Source organism: Prosopis cineraria, unplaced genomic scaffold (assembly GCF_029017545.1).
Source record: "Prosopis cineraria cultivar Desert tree isolate PC_DT_omini unplaced genomic scaffold, ASM2901754v1 PC8, whole genome shotgun sequence".
NCBI lineage: Eukaryota > Viridiplantae > Streptophyta > Magnoliopsida > Fabales > Fabaceae > Prosopis > Prosopis cineraria.
Genome location: NW_026555339.1, coordinates 2,835,265 through 2,853,580, shown reverse-complemented (window position 1 = coordinate 2,853,580; position 18,316 = coordinate 2,835,265). Strand labels below are relative to the sequence as shown.

At 35.1% G+C, this 18,316-nt stretch overlaps 3 protein-coding genes across 5 annotated transcripts; all 3 read right to left on the bottom strand.

The window, feature by feature from the left end:
• Window positions 1-1,272: 1,272 nt before the first annotated feature.
• LOC129319058 (protein CHLOROPLAST IMPORT APPARATUS 2) lies at window positions 1,273-3,550 on the bottom strand. 2 transcript variants are annotated; one of them, XM_054964087.1, is made up of 3 exons: window positions 3,006-3,550; window positions 2,680-2,829; window positions 1,302-1,549 (listed from the first exon to the last, which is right to left on the bottom strand). In XM_054964087.1, the coding sequence occupies exons 1-3, from the start codon at window positions 3,501-3,503 to the stop codon at window positions 1,526-1,528; spliced, it is 672 nt and encodes a 223-aa protein (XP_054820062.1). In that variant the 5' UTR covers window positions 3,504-3,550; the 3' UTR covers window positions 1,302-1,525. The 2 variants fall into 2 exon arrangements, with proteins under 2 accessions (XP_054820061.1, XP_054820062.1); XM_054964086.1 differs by having other exon boundaries at window positions 1,273-2,829.
• A 732-nt stretch (window positions 3,551-4,282) lies between these two features.
• LOC129317918 (protein DOUBLE-STRAND BREAK FORMATION) lies at window positions 4,283-9,813 on the bottom strand. 2 transcript variants are annotated; one of them, XM_054962338.1, is made up of 6 exons: window positions 6,503-9,813; window positions 6,219-6,426; window positions 5,876-6,019; window positions 5,602-5,743; window positions 5,433-5,476; window positions 4,551-4,688 (listed from the first exon to the last, which is right to left on the bottom strand). In XM_054962338.1, exons 1-5 carry the CDS (start codon window positions 6,559-6,561, stop codon window positions 5,439-5,441), a joined length of 591 nt encoding a protein of 196 aa, XP_054818313.1. In that variant the 5' UTR covers window positions 6,562-9,813; the 3' UTR covers window positions 4,551-4,688; window positions 5,433-5,438. The 2 variants fall into 2 exon arrangements, with proteins under 2 accessions (XP_054818312.1, XP_054818313.1); XM_054962337.1 differs by lacking the exon at window positions 5,433-5,476 and having other exon boundaries at window positions 4,283-4,688.
• A 154-nt stretch (window positions 9,814-9,967) lies between these two features.
• LOC129317919 (transcription initiation factor TFIID subunit 15b) lies at window positions 9,968-13,176 on the bottom strand. The gene is made up of 7 exons (XM_054962339.1): window positions 12,958-13,176; window positions 12,620-12,844; window positions 12,447-12,552; window positions 11,665-12,307; window positions 11,150-11,300; window positions 10,980-11,061; window positions 9,968-10,581 (listed from the first exon to the last, which is right to left on the bottom strand). The coding sequence occupies exons 1-7, from the start codon at window positions 13,040-13,042 to the stop codon at window positions 10,470-10,472; spliced, it is 1,404 nt and encodes a 467-aa protein (XP_054818314.1). The 5' UTR covers window positions 13,043-13,176; the 3' UTR covers window positions 9,968-10,469.
• Between the last annotated feature and the right edge of the window lie 5,140 nt (window positions 13,177-18,316).

The window sequence follows — 18,316 nt, the reverse complement described above, 5'->3', positions numbered from 1 at the left end:
GTTATTTCACTAGCTAAACTTACTGACATTATATTATAGATATTTAATTCTAGTGATTTGGAACTTGTTGAAACCTTAACCTAGTTTACTACTTCATCAATACTATTTGTTAACTCACTAACAAAACTTGATAACAATACTTTTTATATATTCATTCCAATTACTTATTAAGATCTTAACTCAACTTGTTAATTAACGGATGTTGCTTGTCAATTCACTAATGCTATTTCTCCATATTCGTTCTCTGGGATTGCTGCGTGGGTGGTCTGATCGTTGGAGGTGGGGCTTTGATGAGATAGAAACATGCAAAGGACATTATGACCATTTCCTTTCAAAATTTATTTTCAATTTTGTGCATTAGTCTTTCAATGAATTTTCAAAATTCATTCAACCTTATTTGTAATAATGCCACATCACTATGAAATTCTCCCAAATGTTATCCATGCTTTGGCTCGAGCATATAGATTTTAGGGAAAAAAACCATTTAGGAATAGCTAAGGGTATTTAATATCTAACAAGAATTAAAATATTTAAAAATATTAAAAGGTTAGGGGACTAATTTAAAAATAATTTAAATAAAAAGAGACTACAATACCACCGTTTTCTTTTATAATTGATAAATAATAAATCATTAATTAATAAATATCTTTTTATATTTATAACAAATTATTTATTAATTGAATTTTTTTTAAAGTAAAGATATTACAGTTTTTTGATTTAAAATTATTTTTAAATCAATCCTCTAATTATATAGCGATATTTCTCATAGATTTTAATGATTTATAAACAACAGCGCCACGATAAATAAGGCAGTCGCAAATGATTTATTTTTTCATTTACTAATCATTGTTACACATGCAACAGGAGCAAGAGCCAGTGGCCTTGTGGCACCGCTCGCCCTCTGCAGTACGCAAAGCGTGGGTTCGAGCCCAAAGTGGCTCCGTGCGTGAGTCTCCCTTCATGAAAAAGGAGTTGGCAGGAAAAAAAAAAAAAGAAAAAAGGACGAAGAACAAGGTTGTAAGGGTGATATCTTTATCAAGCCCGACTCTCTATGTAATCTCTCTTTCATGTCAGTATCGCATATGGATCAGCCACTCCTCGTTGAGGAATGAGGATATCATATCAGCATACTTTTCTTTTCTTTTTTCTCCCACTCTTTGTTTTTCAGGCCGAACATTCATTTAAATTTAAATGCTTGAATGTTGCGCTTTTTGGCCCAAACTATCAAGTCATCACCACGTGACAACGACGGACCATGTTTTCCCCAATGTTAACAAACAAGCAGTCCATTTCCGAAGACCGGACCTCCTCTACTCCATGGAGCACGCACTCTCGACACAAAATTCCGCAATGGATATTCAAATGCATCATATTATCAACAAGTCAGGGATTGACACGTTGGATAGGATTGCTACAATTCATAATTTCATAAATATATACAAAAATTGGGAATTCACTGAAAGGGAAAATTACAAGATATGAAGGAAGATATTTTTTGGGCTCCTCCTCGCTCCCCTTCCCTCTTTTAAAGTCTCTTCACAAACCGACCCTACATCCAAAATATCAACGATTCCACAACGTTGTTTTCATTCCCCCCAAGAGAAAAGCACAGAAAAATCCCAAGCAAAAGACAATAATTACTAAGGTGTTTACAGGACATAATGGTCCCATCCTGAAAAAAATATTAAAATAAATTTTAATTTTGTGTCTCATTCCGTCCTATTAAGAGTCAGGACAAGATCAAGATATCCCGCCATTCCATTAAATTGGATGATATTGAAAAAAATTAAATAATAATGTTCATTAAAATTTTAAATTATATAATTTATTAAGTTTAAAATTAAAATAACACAGGTATGTAAATCACAATTATTTAAAGTTAATTATTAAATTATATTAATCACAACTATACATTATAATAGCAAATACAAGTTATCTTTAAGCTATAAGAGTAGCAACAACAGGTAAAGTCAAGCACAACATCAAATCATTATTCTTCTATTTTAATTGAGATATGCTAAATTAATTACTTTTTTGAAAATAAAGTAAGAAATGTAATATAAATAAAAGTTATTAAATATAAAAATATAAAAATAAATTATATTAATATAATTAATATATTATAAAGAAAAATATTTTTTTGTTTACTCCATGTCATTAAAATTATCAATACAAAAAAACTTTAGTTTTAAATAATAATTGTAAGTATTGAAATTATAATTGATATAATTAATATAATTAAAAATTATATTAATATAATTAATATATTTAAAATAAAAATAATATATATATATATATATAATATTCAGGACGAGACAAGATATCCTAATAGTAATCCTGTGTCTCGTCCAGTCCCGAAGTCCTTCCTTATTCCATTTCAATTATTTTCGGACCGGACAAACCTGTCTCAATATGATAGAAACGATATCAGATCAATCGGAATGGATTCAAGTTGAACACCCTTAATAATTACTAATGATTTCTCTGAAATTGATTCATCATCAATAAATTATTGTTGAATTTGCGTGATTTAAATTGAGAAATTTATAATTCATCCTGTATGTTCTTTTCACAAGTTCTTCAGGGGACTTATTGGCAATAACTTAATTTTAAGAAATCTATCTATCAGTGATTAATTTTTGCTTACTTCAATGTAATCTTCTCAAGAATAAAACTGACCTTGACTCTGGGTCTTTTATCAGCATTTAGCTTTCGGACTTGGTATCTTATCTTCTTCGAGAATAATCTGCTTTGGCGCTTCTCTTTGTACCTCAGAACGCTTGCATTCCTTCTGCTTCTATCTTCCTGAAGTATTGGAACCTCTCCCATCTAATTTACACATTATTAATTGATTCTTCAAACTCATTGATATCCAATATATTGTAACAAAGTCTAAAAAACATACTATCAAGGAAAAGCTAATACATAATACGCAATAGTTTCACAGATGAATTTGCATCGAGGAACTTAAAAAGAGTATTGACATAGTGGAAGGCATTACTAACGTTGGAAGCCATTGAAAGAGAAAAATCGTTGGCCCAGAGAGAGCCCCGGTCAGACCATGCATCCAAGACCTCTTGATAGTTCAAGTTCAATTTCAGAGACGTCGTCTTCTCATCTTCTTCCTCCCAAAAATCAATATTTTCTCTCTTTATTATCTTCTCGTTTTCCAGAAGGCATTTGCTTCTCACCTGCATCTTCTCTTCTTCTTCGTCGTCCCCTCCATCATCATCGTCTGCTACTTCTGCTTCCTCCGTATCAGCAGTTGAGAATCCCTCCAATTCCAAGAAGTCCCAATTAAGCCGATCACCATAACATTGGTGTCGTGGTAATTTTCTGTCGTCATGTTCAGAACAGGCTAAAACGCCGTCGCCCAGTTCATCCAAAATATCGAAATCATCGTAGGAATAAGCTATGGCAGAATCCGGTAATCTGGGGAGGACAGCATCGGGTACTTGGTGCTCCTCTTTCTTTGGGCTTCGCAGCAGTGAATTGTATTCCATCTTATCTTGGCTTCGTGAAGCTATTTCCCTCTATCTTTTTGTCGCCGTGTCTGGTTCTGTTCAATGTCCTTGCGTAGTAATGCATACATTCACTCTTATTATCTCTATCTATGTGGACGTTAACTCAACGACGACCTAACCCATGACTACTTGTCTATCTATATCATGTGTGTGTATTCATATCTTCTCAGTTTAAGAATACCATGAATAGTATTTGTCTGACTCTTTTTAATCAATTTTCTTTTCTTTTGTTCATTTCTCTCACTTTAAATCTCTCATACATAAACATACGTACGTACGTACATATATATATATATATATTGGTTTCATAACATTTTATTTTTTTGTGCTCAAACAATCCTATGTTTTTTCAGCAATGAGCACTTTATCCTCTCTTTGCCTTTGTAGGGCAAGAAATTAATGCGTTGGAGCCTTGGGTGGTACTTTGTGGTTTCTTTCAATAATTTTTGTATGATAGTTTCATATGATACAGAAGGACTTTCAAACGTTCCTTGTTTTCCACATTTTTGAACAGTCAACGGAAACCTTTTTCTGAATTAATAAATTAATTAAATACTGTTATAAATTGAAAACTCATTAAGCATTACCAGGGCAACACTTGCTTGTAATTATAAAATGGGTGTGAATGGAAGTGAGGTTTCCGTTTCGCAGGTAAGGAAAAAACTTGCTATCGTTGTATCAGTTTTTCCAATCTGAGCATTAGCATCTCAACTGAAAATCAAAGAAAACAGCGAATCCACTAGCATTTGCAATTGGTGTTCAGAGGATCAAAATAGCCTGATATTACGATATTTATTAACTGTTCAAATATAAGGCAGACTCAAGATATTTTGTTTAACCATCCTTCATCTATCAGAAGTAACTCCCACACCCATTGCACCCTTATAGCATGCATGAAATCTGATCAAGTGTCAAAACTGCACTTTGAAAAGCTCCCATATGCTTAATCAGTGAATTTGATTGACCACAAATTTGATAGATGTCGAATTCATTCATCATTGATCTGCAGAGGGCTTCGTTTTTCCTGTAACTTCCGCATATTCTGCCTCTTTATTCCATTTCTAAAGGACGTGCTTGCTAGACACTGTTTTTCTTCGCAGATTATTTTCGACTTTCCCTGTTCAGATGATTTCCTTGTTAGGTACTCCGCTGCTTGTGCCTGAACTGAAATCATCAAACATAACTTGGAATGAAGAAATGGACACTCCTAAAAGAACAGATTACATACAGTTTCAAGATAAATCTTTCAAATGAGATATTGACGAGTTCATTTCATAACAAACACAAACACAAAGAACGAAACAGAAAGAAGCTCCCCCATCTTTTAATTATCAACACTGATTTGCACTTTGCAGAGGGATAAAGGACATACGGTGAGTAACAAATGACGAAAAGTCAAGGAACCTTGACCAATAAAATAAAAGGAAGGGAAAAAAAAAAAAGCATTTGGCCTGCTTCTAGATGACGGGAGTTATATTTCGACAGACATTTGATATATCTTAGTCAAGATACAGTATGCCCTTAAGCTTCCTAATGTTTGAGAGATGTGCAGAACATGCAGTGGAATATTAACATAGGCAGGAATAATCTATCAGATTAAAAAATCCATTTCCTGCTCTAGACGCATCTCTTGTTCTCGTTTCTTCTGAATTTAAGACAAAGTTGTCCGAACCCCTAGTCGATTGTTAATTCTTCTCCATATATATGTTCTCCCCTTAAGCAAGCATGTATCTGCATAACTCTCTTATGTTTGATGCATTAAAGGTGACCAAAATAAGGCTTCATACACAAATTTAAATTAATTAATAAGCTTAGTTAGGGTAAGCACAATTTAAATCATGCCAAGCGAACGCTCATCTAAAGAATTGAGTTTTTAATGCCATCAAAGATCTTATGCAAAGCAACCACCTTATATCATAAAACAGTCCTACTCGTCCTCTGTGATAAGAGCACTGCAGCAACAAGGTCCTCATTGACATTAGCATCGTAGTGGCACTAATACTCGAAAGATTCACTCACGTCGAAGAATAATGAGTGGAATCTTCACGAGAAATTAATACAAAAGTTTAGGAGATACCAGAGCGTGAAGCAATAGATGTCATTGCGCAGTTCCTCAGCCTCGTCATCGTCCTAATTGCTCCAGCATTTTCAGGAACTCCATCTAGCCCAGGCTCCAGAACATCATTCTTCCTAATGCTCAGTAATGCGTGCTGACATGCCTATTCTCAAACAAGAAAGCATTTGCAGATAGGAAGCATGCAGAAAATAACTGCAAAAGTACGGAACAATTGTAGTACAACGCACGCAGGTGAGTCTCGAAAACATAAACTGCCCGCATAACGCCTGCGCACCTTCTCTGCGATGGAATGAAAACCGCTATGCAGCGCGTCTTCCACAAAATTTAACCATTCAACAGACGAGACATGTAGCCATTGATAACTGGCAGACTTGAGGTTTCTCATAAGCAAAGCCTCGTATCTCAAAGCCAAGCAACTCTGGAAAGGCGTATGGAAACAGAACGTGGCTCAATAATTCCATTAGAGCACATGCTTTTAAACAATTTATCAGAAACCTAGGATTGGACTTTTTTTATTAAAAAAAAACAAATAAAGTCGCTAGAAGCAAATAAGATTGCAGGCGGCAGTACAAGACAAGTTCATTTATGATGGCAGAAGAACAGAAGAAGAGAAGTACCTCTACATCTCCGACGATAGCAAAAGCTCGAACAAAAAAATCGAGGATATAAAGCTTCTCCAGGACAGTTTTTGAGGCAATTGAGCGAATAACGGAGATGGATTGAGATCTGAGGAACTCTGTGAAGCTATATCGAACTTGCATCGACGATTCCACATCTTTGGAGACCAGAAAAGACCGGAGAATTCGAAGCGTCGCCTCATCGAAGCTGAGAAAAATCATTTTGAGCTTTGTTAGCGACCGAATAGAAAGAGAAGAAGATTAGGAGGAAAGGGAACGAGGACCTTCTAGCATCAATTAAGGAGCGGAGGAGGGAGAGTTGCTCTTGTGCGGGGCGTGCCATTTTTGGCGGGAGGGACAGCTATGAGGTGTTGAGAAGTTGAAGCAACTAAAGAGCGAAACAACGAATGCCAAAAAATTAAAAGGAACATTATGTAACCGCTATTAAGTTGCCAATCTATAAAGTGATGCCACATAATCGCCATTAAGTCACTTAGTATTTGTTTTCCGTTAATGCTCAAATTTGAATTTGAAAAATTAACAATAGATGTAATTGATTTATAAAATTAATTTTAAAAAATAAATAATAATAATTTAAGAGATAATTTAAGTTTATAATTAATTTTGACATATATTCACATTTACATATTTTTTTAAAAAGTTCATGATTTGAATTTATATTTAATTGTAATATGTAATAAAGTAACTTGAATATATTTTCACAAAATTATAATTTTAGCTTCACATATCCAAACGTAGACTCGAAAGGCAATTAGTCCAATATCACCACTAACTAAAATGTTGTTTGAACCAACTAACACTGATGAGAGTGATATAAATTCTCATCACTTTTTTCTATATAGGAAGGTTTACAAGTTAAATCCTTAAAAATTAACTAGGACTAAAATTGACCTCCAAATTCAAAAAGCACTTATTGAAATACTCCACAATCACTCACTAACAAAATCTTCCCATTGATACCAAAATTTAATTTTATAGCTTCTTAAATTATAAGTCAAACATTATCAATTGGAACAACCTTTATTAATTAAATTATCATTACTTCAATAAGTAATTGAAAATTGAGACCTCACAAAAAAAAACATGTTGCTTGAATATCAAAATAATTTCCACCAGTTCCCGTAACGAAGACAGACGAGTTGGGTTGAATAAAAATTAACTCTCAACAAACCATAAATTCACTTCATTGCTATTATCGCAACGGACGTCCTAAGCAGTTCCCTATCTGTAAAACCCATCGACAAACGAATGTTCTCTCTCTATTTTCGCTTTTTTCGTTTTTTGAAACCAACAATTGACCAACATATTAAGAATGTGTTTGGTTTAAGAAGAGAAGGAAAAATTTTAATGGAAAGAAAGAGAAAAATTTTAATGGAAGAGAGGGAGTTGATGTTATCTTATTTGATTCAAAAGGAGTGGGAAAAACTATTTTTTATAAATAATTTTACATTTATTTTATCGGTGTTGAGATACTAGAGAAGTACATCTATATTTTTTAAACTTTTCATAGAAGGCATATTGATTAGGATATGAAAAATTTTATTCCTCCATTCCCAATCCCCCCAATTTAGAGGGGAAGAAAAATTTTAAAAAATCTACCCTTTTCTCCCCTCCCCTTCTCTCTAATTTTTCAAACCAAAATAAGGAAAAAGGGTCAACATCCCTCCCCTCCCTTCTAACCAATCAACCCCCAAAAATATTCCGTATACAACAGTTCTGCAACAACGCACAAATTTTTTTGAAATTGCACAAGTCAACCATTCCTACACCATCTTGCAAAAGCCAATTGCAGCCGAAGGCTTCCCATCCAAAGCATAAGAATTAAGCAGACTTGAAATCATAGACAACAGAAATTCAAAACTATCACCGTACTTCCTCTGTTTAAAAATACAAAGCATTTTTTTAAAACGTTGAATGTTTAAAAATGTAAAATATTTTTTATCTTTCTAAATGTAATCATTATTTTTTTTTTCAAAAGTACTCTTATTAATAATCACTTCATATTTATTATAAAATATTTAATAAAAATAAATATAAAAAAATAGAATCAATTAGAAAATAAGTAACTACTTTATTGAAGAATAAAATTCAATTAAAAATACTTTACATTTTTTAACGAAGAGAATATATAATAGACAATAAATAGAATTAGAACTTCACAATTTTGCACGGCAGCCAGACCCTCCCTTAATAGATAGCTAAAAATAATAACAAAACCATTGCATTCCTTGACTATCTCGATTTACCAACAAATTATTAAGACCCAACCATATGACGTTAGCATGGATGCTTACAACTACACAATCCCTTAATTTCTGAAAAGTCTACGTAATTCATCTGAACGAAACCCGAAATGACACCGTAATTTCCTTACCTTTTACAATGTACTAATTTAAAATGAATCCTCAACAGTGACGGAAGGATCTAATGGAAATGGAAAGAGCAATGAAACCCGCCCAACATAAACAAAAGACGACCCATCACTTCCCATTTTTACACTCTTCACTATATTTTTCTTTTTTTTAATGCATCTAAATTAATATAATAACATTAATGTAACGATTACACTAAAATGTAATTTCTTACGTCTTGGCTAGGAGATTCTTTAATTAAAATATCAGTCTATTTTTTATAATTAGATCATGACATAAATGATGTAAGATTTTTCACGAGAACATAAATGTAACATTCTGATTGCATTAACAGTCGATAGAAAGGAAACAAGATCTCTACTAATTAAAATATCAGTCTACATTTTTATAACTAAATCATGACAAATGATTTAATATGAAAATCATAAATATGCAATATCTTGATTGCATGATTTAACACTCGATAGGAAGGATATATGATCTACATTGACTTTTTTTAAAGTGTATAGGAATCATATTAATACTAAACTTTTTCAAGTGCATAGATATCAAGATCAGAACCCTGGAAAATCAAATAATCTCCACAACCAGAATCCAGAAGGAATATTTTCCAGCAAACTTTCAAAGCTTGCCCATCTCTTTTCCCGGTAAACAAACGAATGTGCAAGTACGACCTCCCAGAATTCTTGACGTGTAATATTTAATGAACATATGGAATACAGGCAAACGAACGAACCGCATAGCAACACAAAATTCAGATTTTTTTTTTTAATATCAACGTCAAGCTGCATGAAATTGTTATATCTTCCGTACCGTTTTTTTACTCATTCCGGCCACCAGAAATGGCTACCATACAAAATCCAAAGCTTGAAATTTACGTAATAAAATTCTAAGATAAATACAACAAATGAATAAAATTTGACAATAGTGCAGTGCATATTCAGTTTTAAAACACCACCCCATAAACGAGCACTTTTCGCTCATTGTCCAATCTTATCAAAGATATTGAGAATCAGTGTAATCGTTTTATCTGCTTAATAATAAATTGTCAGTCGAACTGTTTTGTTATAAGTATAACGTATGCCAACAAACGATGCAATTCCTGTGCAATTTTTAGTTACCTACATGCTCAGGTGGCCAGCCTAAAGTAGCTCTATCATAAACTGCATGGCAATAAGCACAAAAGTGCCCAGAAATTCCAATTAAACGGAGGACCAGGGCATGATTACATGAAGAAACCAGTCCTCCCATCATGGCATACCCATCCCACAGGCCATGAATTAGGCTCTGATGACTCAGTGATTGTATAGAAATTCATAGTATGCACTATGCAGGGTAAAATCAACAAACACAAGGTTAAAATGAATAGTCGGCCACTTATTTTCCAATGAAAAAAATTAACACTCAGGAAAACCCTAACTGGGATTTATTGATCCATTAAACTACAACTGACACAAACATTCTATAAAGCCATCATCTGCTTGCATCAGATGCCACATGGGATGAGAAATGAAAGCAAGCACAGGCCCACATAATGACATGTGGCTTAAATTCCAGTCAAATTATAAAGCGCATTTTCATGGAAGTAGCACTCACCTGAAATAATCAACCTACCTTAGCAGCAAGCAATTTGGAGACTATCCACTTGCCTCTAGAAAAACATTCACATGATCAAATTAAACCCTGCCTAAAAGAACCCACCAGCCAGTAACAATCGTAACAAAAAGGAGTGAAGAGGTCCTGCTCAAAGTAAGTGAACAACCTACCTCTTTGCTTCTAATTCAAGAAACCAGCCAACTGAATATACTAAATCCCTCAGACCACAATTCATAGTACATAAAATGCTCAATGTTGAGGCTCAGTATGGACGCGAACGGTTCCCAGCATAGTGATCACGTCTATCAGGCCCAGAATTACCTCCATCTCTATTATCTCTGCGTCTATCTCCTCCATAGCCACCCCTATTGCCCCTATATCACAAGAAACAATTAACATCAAAATTTATAAGGGCATGGCTAAAATATCACATGAAATCAATTAACCCAACATAAACCTGAACAGTTCATACAAAAGTAGAAACTGGAAAATGTGAATATCTGTTTGTCTACAACATGCAACATCCTAAGTAAATTATGGTACCATATTTTATAATCATTTTCAAATTCATAACATTTTATTCTGAAAAAAAAAAACAGATAAGATCCAAACTCAATATTCTAATTCTGCTCTTGAAACAAGCATACCTGAAACAAGAATCCCAGAATTCAATGCCAAAACTAATCAAGTCAAAAGCACTTATTAAGAGTTACACACGGAGAGAGAACTAGCATCCTGTATGTTAGCATGTAGATAAGTTAATAAAAAATACCCATGACCGTATGCAGGAGGAGCCCTTGGTGCGGATTTCTCTGCCATTGTAACACTTATTTTGTAGCCCCTTAAATCAAAATCTGAAATGCAGAGATTCATGATTACTACTTCGTTCTTGAGAAACGTTAAAGATACATTAATAACACCAGATTATGTTAGATATAGTACTATTGTAAAAACCGCCAGCAGCATGAGCAGCAGAGGGATCTTCATAGGCGAGACAAGCATCACCCTTGTTGTTTCCATTTTCATCTGTGTATATTTTTATGTTCCAAGGCCACTGATCTTTATAACCCCTCTTCTGCTTTATTCTTCCAACCTAAATTAAAGTGCGATGTTAACAAAAGGCATTACACTTCAGAAAGCAAATATTTGCAGCATATGTGGACAAAAAACTCAACCACATTCTAGTTCCAACTCTGTAGCACAAAGAAATAGATTTCAGGAAGATTAACCTCACCACCACAACCCATCCAAAAAAGACAGCAGACCTAGTAATTCTTATGTCATGAAAAACTCAGGCTTATGATACAACCCGTCAACCCATGCATGGGAATAAAAAAGACAACATATATTTTAGTCTGAAAGAGGCACTTTAATGCCAAAAATTCCAAATTGAAAATATACAAAAATGATCCTCCATAAAATGAACTTGTGCAGAAATCAACAGATGAGAACATTACTTGTCCAATGCCTCCAAAAAGGTCCCTCAATTCTTCAGTAGTCACATCAGGTGGTAAGTTTGATATGTAGATTCTAGCATTGTCACAAGAATCCCCACAATTTTCATCACATTGCTTCACTTTAGCCGGGGGTTCAGGAGGAGCTCCACCAAATCCACCTTGACTAACAGGACCAGGACCACCATCATACCCACCTGTGTTGCCCCCATAAGATGGAGGGCCTGATGCAGGTCCGCCAGTATAGCTTGTAGCTGGAGGAATTGCATCAGATCCATAATTTGCATTCCCACCATAAGAATCATATGTGGGTGGGTAGTTTCCACCAGCGCCACTGTACGACTGGGCTGTGGGATGACGACCTTGAGCAAATCCACCATCTTCTCTGGCTTGGTTACCACTAAAAGAACCACCCCTATTGCCTCCTCTACCATCATTGTTATAATTCCTACTGCTGTTATAGTCGTTACCTCTTCCCCCTTCAAAATTACCAGATCTACCGCCTCTATTATTGCCATATCCCCCACCCCCGCTTCTACCTCCCCTATCATAACCACCACTGCCACCTCGATCATTAGCACCAGAAGGAGATGGTGCACCGCATTTGTTACATTCAACCCTTCTCGCAAAGTTCAAATTACCACAACTGTATGCAGCAATTTCCAATCAAATACAAAATCGTAAGAGTCAACAAGATGAAATCCCCAGCACGAACCATTCCAAAACAGAACATTGTACAGAAAAGGTGACAAATGCAAGGAAAATCAAAGAGAAGAGTCTCAAACCTTGGGTTCGGGCATCGCCAATCTCCTTCTCTACCGCTTCCACCGCGTCCACCTCGGCCTCCTCCCCGTCCCCCGCGATCTCCGCCTTGATATCCACCACCACCACCTGCAAATCAAAAAATTAGGACATGATCGAGTAGAAAATTAACCAATAAACAATCAAGAATACAAACCTCGACCACCGTATCCTCCAGCTCCTCCACCATAACCCCCATTCCCTCGACCACCTTGTCCACCACCACTTCCCCTCCCTCCATAACCTCCGCCATCATTTCCTCCAAATCCAGTCTTTCCTCCATAATTTCCGCCCTCGCTACCGCCGTATCCACCACCAGCGTTACCCTTTCCACCATAAACCCCACCATCATCCTCGCCGTATCCACCACCAGAGCTGCCTCCTCCATAGCCCCGCCTGCATAACCACCTCCTTGATATCCTCGTCCCCCTCCTCCTCCTCCGCCGCCGCCGCCGCCCTCTCCATACCCTCCTCCACCGCGACCGCCTCCATAACCTCCTCCAGAGGCACCATACCCACCGTTAGCTCCATATGGCGGAGGCGCAGAGCCACCGCCGTCTTGACCGTAGAACCCAGACATGATCCGATCTAGGGTTTGCTAGCACCAGAAGGGGGAGATTAGATTAGAATATAGGATATTTTGGCGCAGATAAGAAGTTGGAGCACATTTCTCAGAGTCCTGGGTCATTGCCACCGTGCCCCCAACGTTTTTGTCTTTTGACCATCATGCCCGCACATATGTACGGAAAATAATTAAAAGGATAAAAAAATAAAAAATGTATTAAATCCAAAAAAAAATTGTATTATAATTTGAGAATAGAATAGATTACTGAAATTTTTATATTTTATGTGGAGATGACTTATGAAACCAGGTTTTTATAACTTTGAGAACATGAATCAATGGAAAGATTGAATGCATAATTTTAATTGCTGGCCTCCATATAAATTGAAATTTGTTAAAGTTTAATCAAGTGATTGTAGTTATGAAACAAATTAAAAATATTATTAAATACTTAAATTCCAACACCCTAATGTAAAAATATTCGTTTAAGGTTAAAATATGAAAATAATTGCCTGGTTAGAAGGTGTCATATTTATCCAGGAACAAAAAAATGCCCAGGAGGAACCCAATTTTTTTTGGGCCTAGGAATAAAAAAATGCCCAGGAGTTTGAGTTTTGCGTGTAAGAAAACAAGGGCAACTTTACAGACCCGAATTTTGCCGATGAAGCATTTTAAATTGAGACAGATTTTCCCAAAAAAAAAAAAAGGTTACTTTGGTGGAAAAAACCGACAGTAGTAAGGCAGTCCAAGATGTCGGCCGAAGAGTTAATGCGATCCGATCAAGTTTGAAACCGATGCAACCCAAAATGGCAAAATTTTTAATCGGGCCCCCCTTCAAATTCAATCCATCATCGTGTTAAGCTATAAAGGTGAGCCTATGCCTAAATACGTCGTCCCTTATCATACTTTCCATATCAAAAAATAAAATATAAGCGTTTTTTATTAACTAGTCTTAATTTAAAATATAAATAACTTAGTATTAGTATTTGAAAAAAAATTATTATTTTATTTTTATATTTATTAACCTAGACTTTTGTGTTTGTTAATTTATTATTTCTTTCTTATTCATTATAAATTAAAACTATAAGTAAAAAAAGAAAATTATATATTGTTTTATGGGAATATTGATTTTAATGGAATGTAAACCGAAAGCATATCATGCATCTTCGTGGTGATGGAAATATGCCGGACGAATAAACTTGTACTTTTTTCAATCGCGGCCTAAAACTACATTCAAACTTGGTATTAGGCCCAATATAAGTAACAAAACCAAGTCATGCCTAGCCTAGGCGTGTTACTCGTTAAGTTTTGACTTGAAAAAATAAATCTTTTGTTTATGGCCAACATGAACTATTGTAGTCTGTATGCTAAAATATGAGTTTGCAGTTAAATGTAGGGCAAGCATGGCCCATATACTCACACATAAGAGCAAATCATGCTCGTGTTCATAAAATATGTGTAGTTACTTCATAGCTCAACTTTTAAAGATCCATCCGTAGAAAGCAAGTAATGTGGAAGTGATGCCTGGGATAGAATATGAAAGTGGCCCTTAACGCCTAAGTTTTTAACGTGGGATATGAGTGTCATCATTGCAGGGACAGTCTTTAACATGGAATGTGAAGGGTTGAGGCTTATATGCTTTTAATCGTGGCTAATATGATCATGAGAGGGAGGCTTGCTCGTGGTGTGCCAACTATAGTAGAGGGTGTGACAAGATGCAAGTCACACCAATGCCGATAAACACAATGAATATTGATCTCTATGGGTCATAGAATATGTGTCCTGCTAACCGTAGAAAGAAGTTTGGTTATTGGATGATTGACCCCTAGTACATAAAGACTTGGTTCTCAAGAAGGTATGATCAAACTGCCAATTAGAGGGTTGTAGAGAGAGAAGGAATAGGTATAAGGCCTGAACCACCTTTTGTGCAAAAGTCTCGCTTTGCTGATATTTATATCTAAGAAGAAGATTTAGATAAAAAGAAGGCAGGATACCTACGGAGGAGTGTTTGACATGACTAAGAAAAAAGAGAAGTAAGTGGTCTTTTCACAAAATAGGAAGGCAATGACAAGGACTGCTAACCAGGGGAATGGCCCGAGGTATAAGAAAGTGATCAAAAGGTAAAGGTCAAGCCTACCTATATAGCTGAAGGCAAAGAAAACTCTACACTAGATAATGGGGCACGTAAGCCCATTAAAGAAGGAGGAAATAAAGGTGCAATGTTAAGTACAGGCTTGATGCTTTAGGCATCAAGAGACTAGTATGTCTAAGTTTAAAGGCCATTGAGTCCATAATGTTGTAAGTAGATTTATAAATCAAATAAGCCCATCTGATTGGTAGACTAAAAACCTTTAAATGGGAGTGTATTTCTTTCAGAAAGTTCTAAATCGAAAGGGTAAGGAACTATTAAGCTTGGATAGGTCAAATCTATTGGAAAGGGGTGTTTGATTATAAATGAGCTTGGCAATACATTGTCGAATATTGTCAATGAAATTGTACCTTTCAAAGGGAATCACTTTGCTGTGATGGACAAAGAGATAAAGGTCTTGCAAGATGTAAATATACGAATTATGCCAACTAATATATGAGGCAGTGAGTTTTATCTTTTAAATTCACCTTAATTATGATTATAGCAACTTGAAATTGTAGGGGTACCGGCAGTCGAGCATCTCCTGTTGTTGTCAAGGATTTAGTTAGAAAAAACGAAATTGGAATTTTGTACCTCCAAGAAACACATGTGAGTGATTCTTAAGCAAATACTGTTGATTGTCGATTAGGTTTTAGCAAATGGATTAGAGTTGAAGCTGGTAGCTTCTTATGAGGCATTTGGATCTTGTGGAATAATTATGTCTTTGAATTAATATATATTGCCTCTAATGTCCAACTTCCTCTATGTCCAACTTCTCTATTATCGAGTAAAGGATCAATGTATTAGTGCTAGTTTTTAATTACAATAGTTTATGGTGAGATAACATGTGCTAAACATTCAGACTTGTGTCATTATTTTTGTCTAATTACTAAAGCTAGTAATGAACCTCGGCTTGCTTGAGGGGATTTCAATGCTTTTTTGTCACCTTCTAGTAAGGAGGGAGGATCACTTTTGCTCACCGCAAGTGTACGGATCGTAGCAAGTAATATAATGAAAGCAAAATATCGTTCCCTTGAGAATTTGTTCAAAAATAATGATCAAGCAAAAGACTAAGTAAATTTGATCAAGTTGAGCTATACAAAGTTAGATGAAAATGATTTTGTAAATGAAACTAACACTAGAAAATTAAGAAAGTGAGTGATTCATAAACTTCCAACACAAATTGAGACCTAGGATTAATTGTCCCCCTTGCATTTCATAACACCAAAATTACCTTCTCTCATAAATGCTTTTAATGAAAATAAGTGCTAACCTAGGGTTTTAAAAATACTTGAACAAGCTCTCTCAAATCATGAACAAGTGTTTAGTTAAATTAATTGCCTAATCTCTTGTTATAATTAATAAAACTCAATTTTAAACACCAACCCTAATGTGGCTATGTAAGGCTAGCAAGTATATATCTATCTTACTAACAAAACCATCCATTCAACATGCAAATATCAAGTTCTTACACAATTTTACCCAAGTTCTACACTCAACTTAGCCCTCTCAAGCATCAATTAAGTGAACCCAACATCTAAATGATGGCCAATCAAGTAAAAGCATTAAGGAAAGAATAAAATAAACACATATATATCATTAATCACAAAAAGAGAGGAGAAATATAGTGTTAATCCATATAAGGGTTTCAAATAATCCTATAACAAAGGATTTAGCTACTCATAATCATCCATAAGCTACAAATATACAAAATAAGTGGACCCATTTCAGATTACAAGAGAGAAAGGGAAGAGGAATAGAAAAACTAAAGAAAATGAGCTCCAAATGTCTTCAAAGCTTCAATCTCTTGATCTCAACTCTTCCAATGCCCAAACCTTAGCACAACCAAGCTCCAAAAGTGTCTAAAAGTCTGAAGAACGCATTCTGGGTTGAGCTCTCAGCTTATATATATCCTAGCTTCTGATAAATGAAACGCAGTGTTTTTCTGACAGTGGTGATTGGGACGACTTTGGCAGTTTTGTACTATTTTTATAGCTAACGAAAATCATTCATTTTGCTCTTGATTTTTTTCATCCAAAAGCCTTCCATAAACATCCACAAAGCTCCAGAAATGCTTTAATCAAAACTTCAATCAAAATAACATGAAATTAGGCTAAAAATATCAAATTAAAGCTAAGAACACAAGCCGAAAACAAAATGCACATTTTCCTAATTTAGGCAATAAAAACATATACAATTGAATCAAAATAGATTAGAATCTAAGAACAATGTGATGAAATAACATGAACTTTTAGATGTTAACAATCACATCCCAACTTATGAAACAATTTTAAGTGTATGCAAATAATTTAGGTCTCCTTGTTATGAAGACATTAGGGAACATGTTTGCTTGGGAGTGAGAAGGCATTAGAGAACATTTGGATTGGGCATTAAATAATATTCTTTAAGACACTGTTTCCAAATTTTATAGCTCTTTATGATCTAAAATTTCAATCTAAGCATTAGGTAGTGGTAGTGGATACTGGATCTAGGATGAGATTGAGAAATGGTGAGAAATGTTTCATATATCAAGTAGCTTGGGCCTTGGAAGATAAATTAGAGACAATTGTTGAGGATGCTTGAGCTAATAAGGAGTAGAATGAAAGGATGAAGGAGTACCAAGTAGCAGCGAATTACTAGAATGAAGACTGTGTGGGGAACATACCTAAGAAAAAAAGGCATATACTACATAAACTTGAATGCATTAACATGGAAAAAAGAGTAAATGATTGAAATAAGTTAGTTAGACTTGAATGGCAATATGTGGAAAGAGTACCAAGGACTTGCCCTCCAAAAAGAGATATTGTGGTTTTAAAAATCTAATTGTCATTGGCTTCGGTGGGGCGATCAAAATATCAATTCTTTCATGCCCCTGTTATGGTCAAGAATAAGAGACATTTCATTGCCTCCTTAAAAAATGATAAGGGACATGGTAGATGATTCGAGGGAACTTAAAATTATGGCATGTGATTTTCACAAGAATCTATATACTTGTGATCCCTCCCTTCTACCAGTGTAAAATTGGTTTGCAACTTTCCATCAACTCCTATGCTTGTAATTATTGTGGAATCAAGGAGAAGTTGATGATATTGAGATAAATAATGCTACTTTTTCTATGGAACCTTTAAAGCATCGGGTCTGGATGGCTTACAACCTCACTTTTT

Coding starts and splice junctions, on each gene's coding strand:
- LOC129319058 (XM_054964086.1), bottom strand. CDS start 3,503: ATGGAATACAATTCACTGCTGCGAAGCCCAAAGAAAGAGGAGCACCAA. Junction 2,830..3,005: donor CTCTTTCAATGGCTTCCAAC/GTTAGTAATGCC, acceptor TGTGTAAATTAG/ATGGGAGAGGTTCCAATACT.
- LOC129317918 (XM_054962337.1), bottom strand. CDS start 6,561: ATGGCACGCCCCGCACAAGAGCAACTCTCCCTCCTCCGCTCCTTAATT. Junction 6,427..6,502: donor TCCTTAATTGATGCTAGAAG/GTCCTCGTTCCC, acceptor GATTTTTCTCAG/CTTCGATGAGGCGACGCTTC. Junction 5,744..5,875: donor TTCATTCCATCGCAGAGAAG/GTGCGCAGGCGT, acceptor GTTTGAGAATAG/GCATGTCAGCACGCATTACT.
- LOC129317919 (XM_054962339.1), bottom strand. CDS start 13,042: ATGTCTGGGTTCTACGGTCAAGACGGCGGTGGCTCTGCGCCTCCGCCA. Junction 12,308..12,446: donor TGGCGATGCCCGAACCCAAG/GTTTGAGACTCT, acceptor TGCTGCATACAG/TTGTGGTAATTTGAACTTTG. Junction 10,582..10,979: donor CCTCCTGCATACGGTCATGG/GTATTTTTTATT, acceptor CTTGTGATATAG/GGGCAATAGGGGTGGCTATG.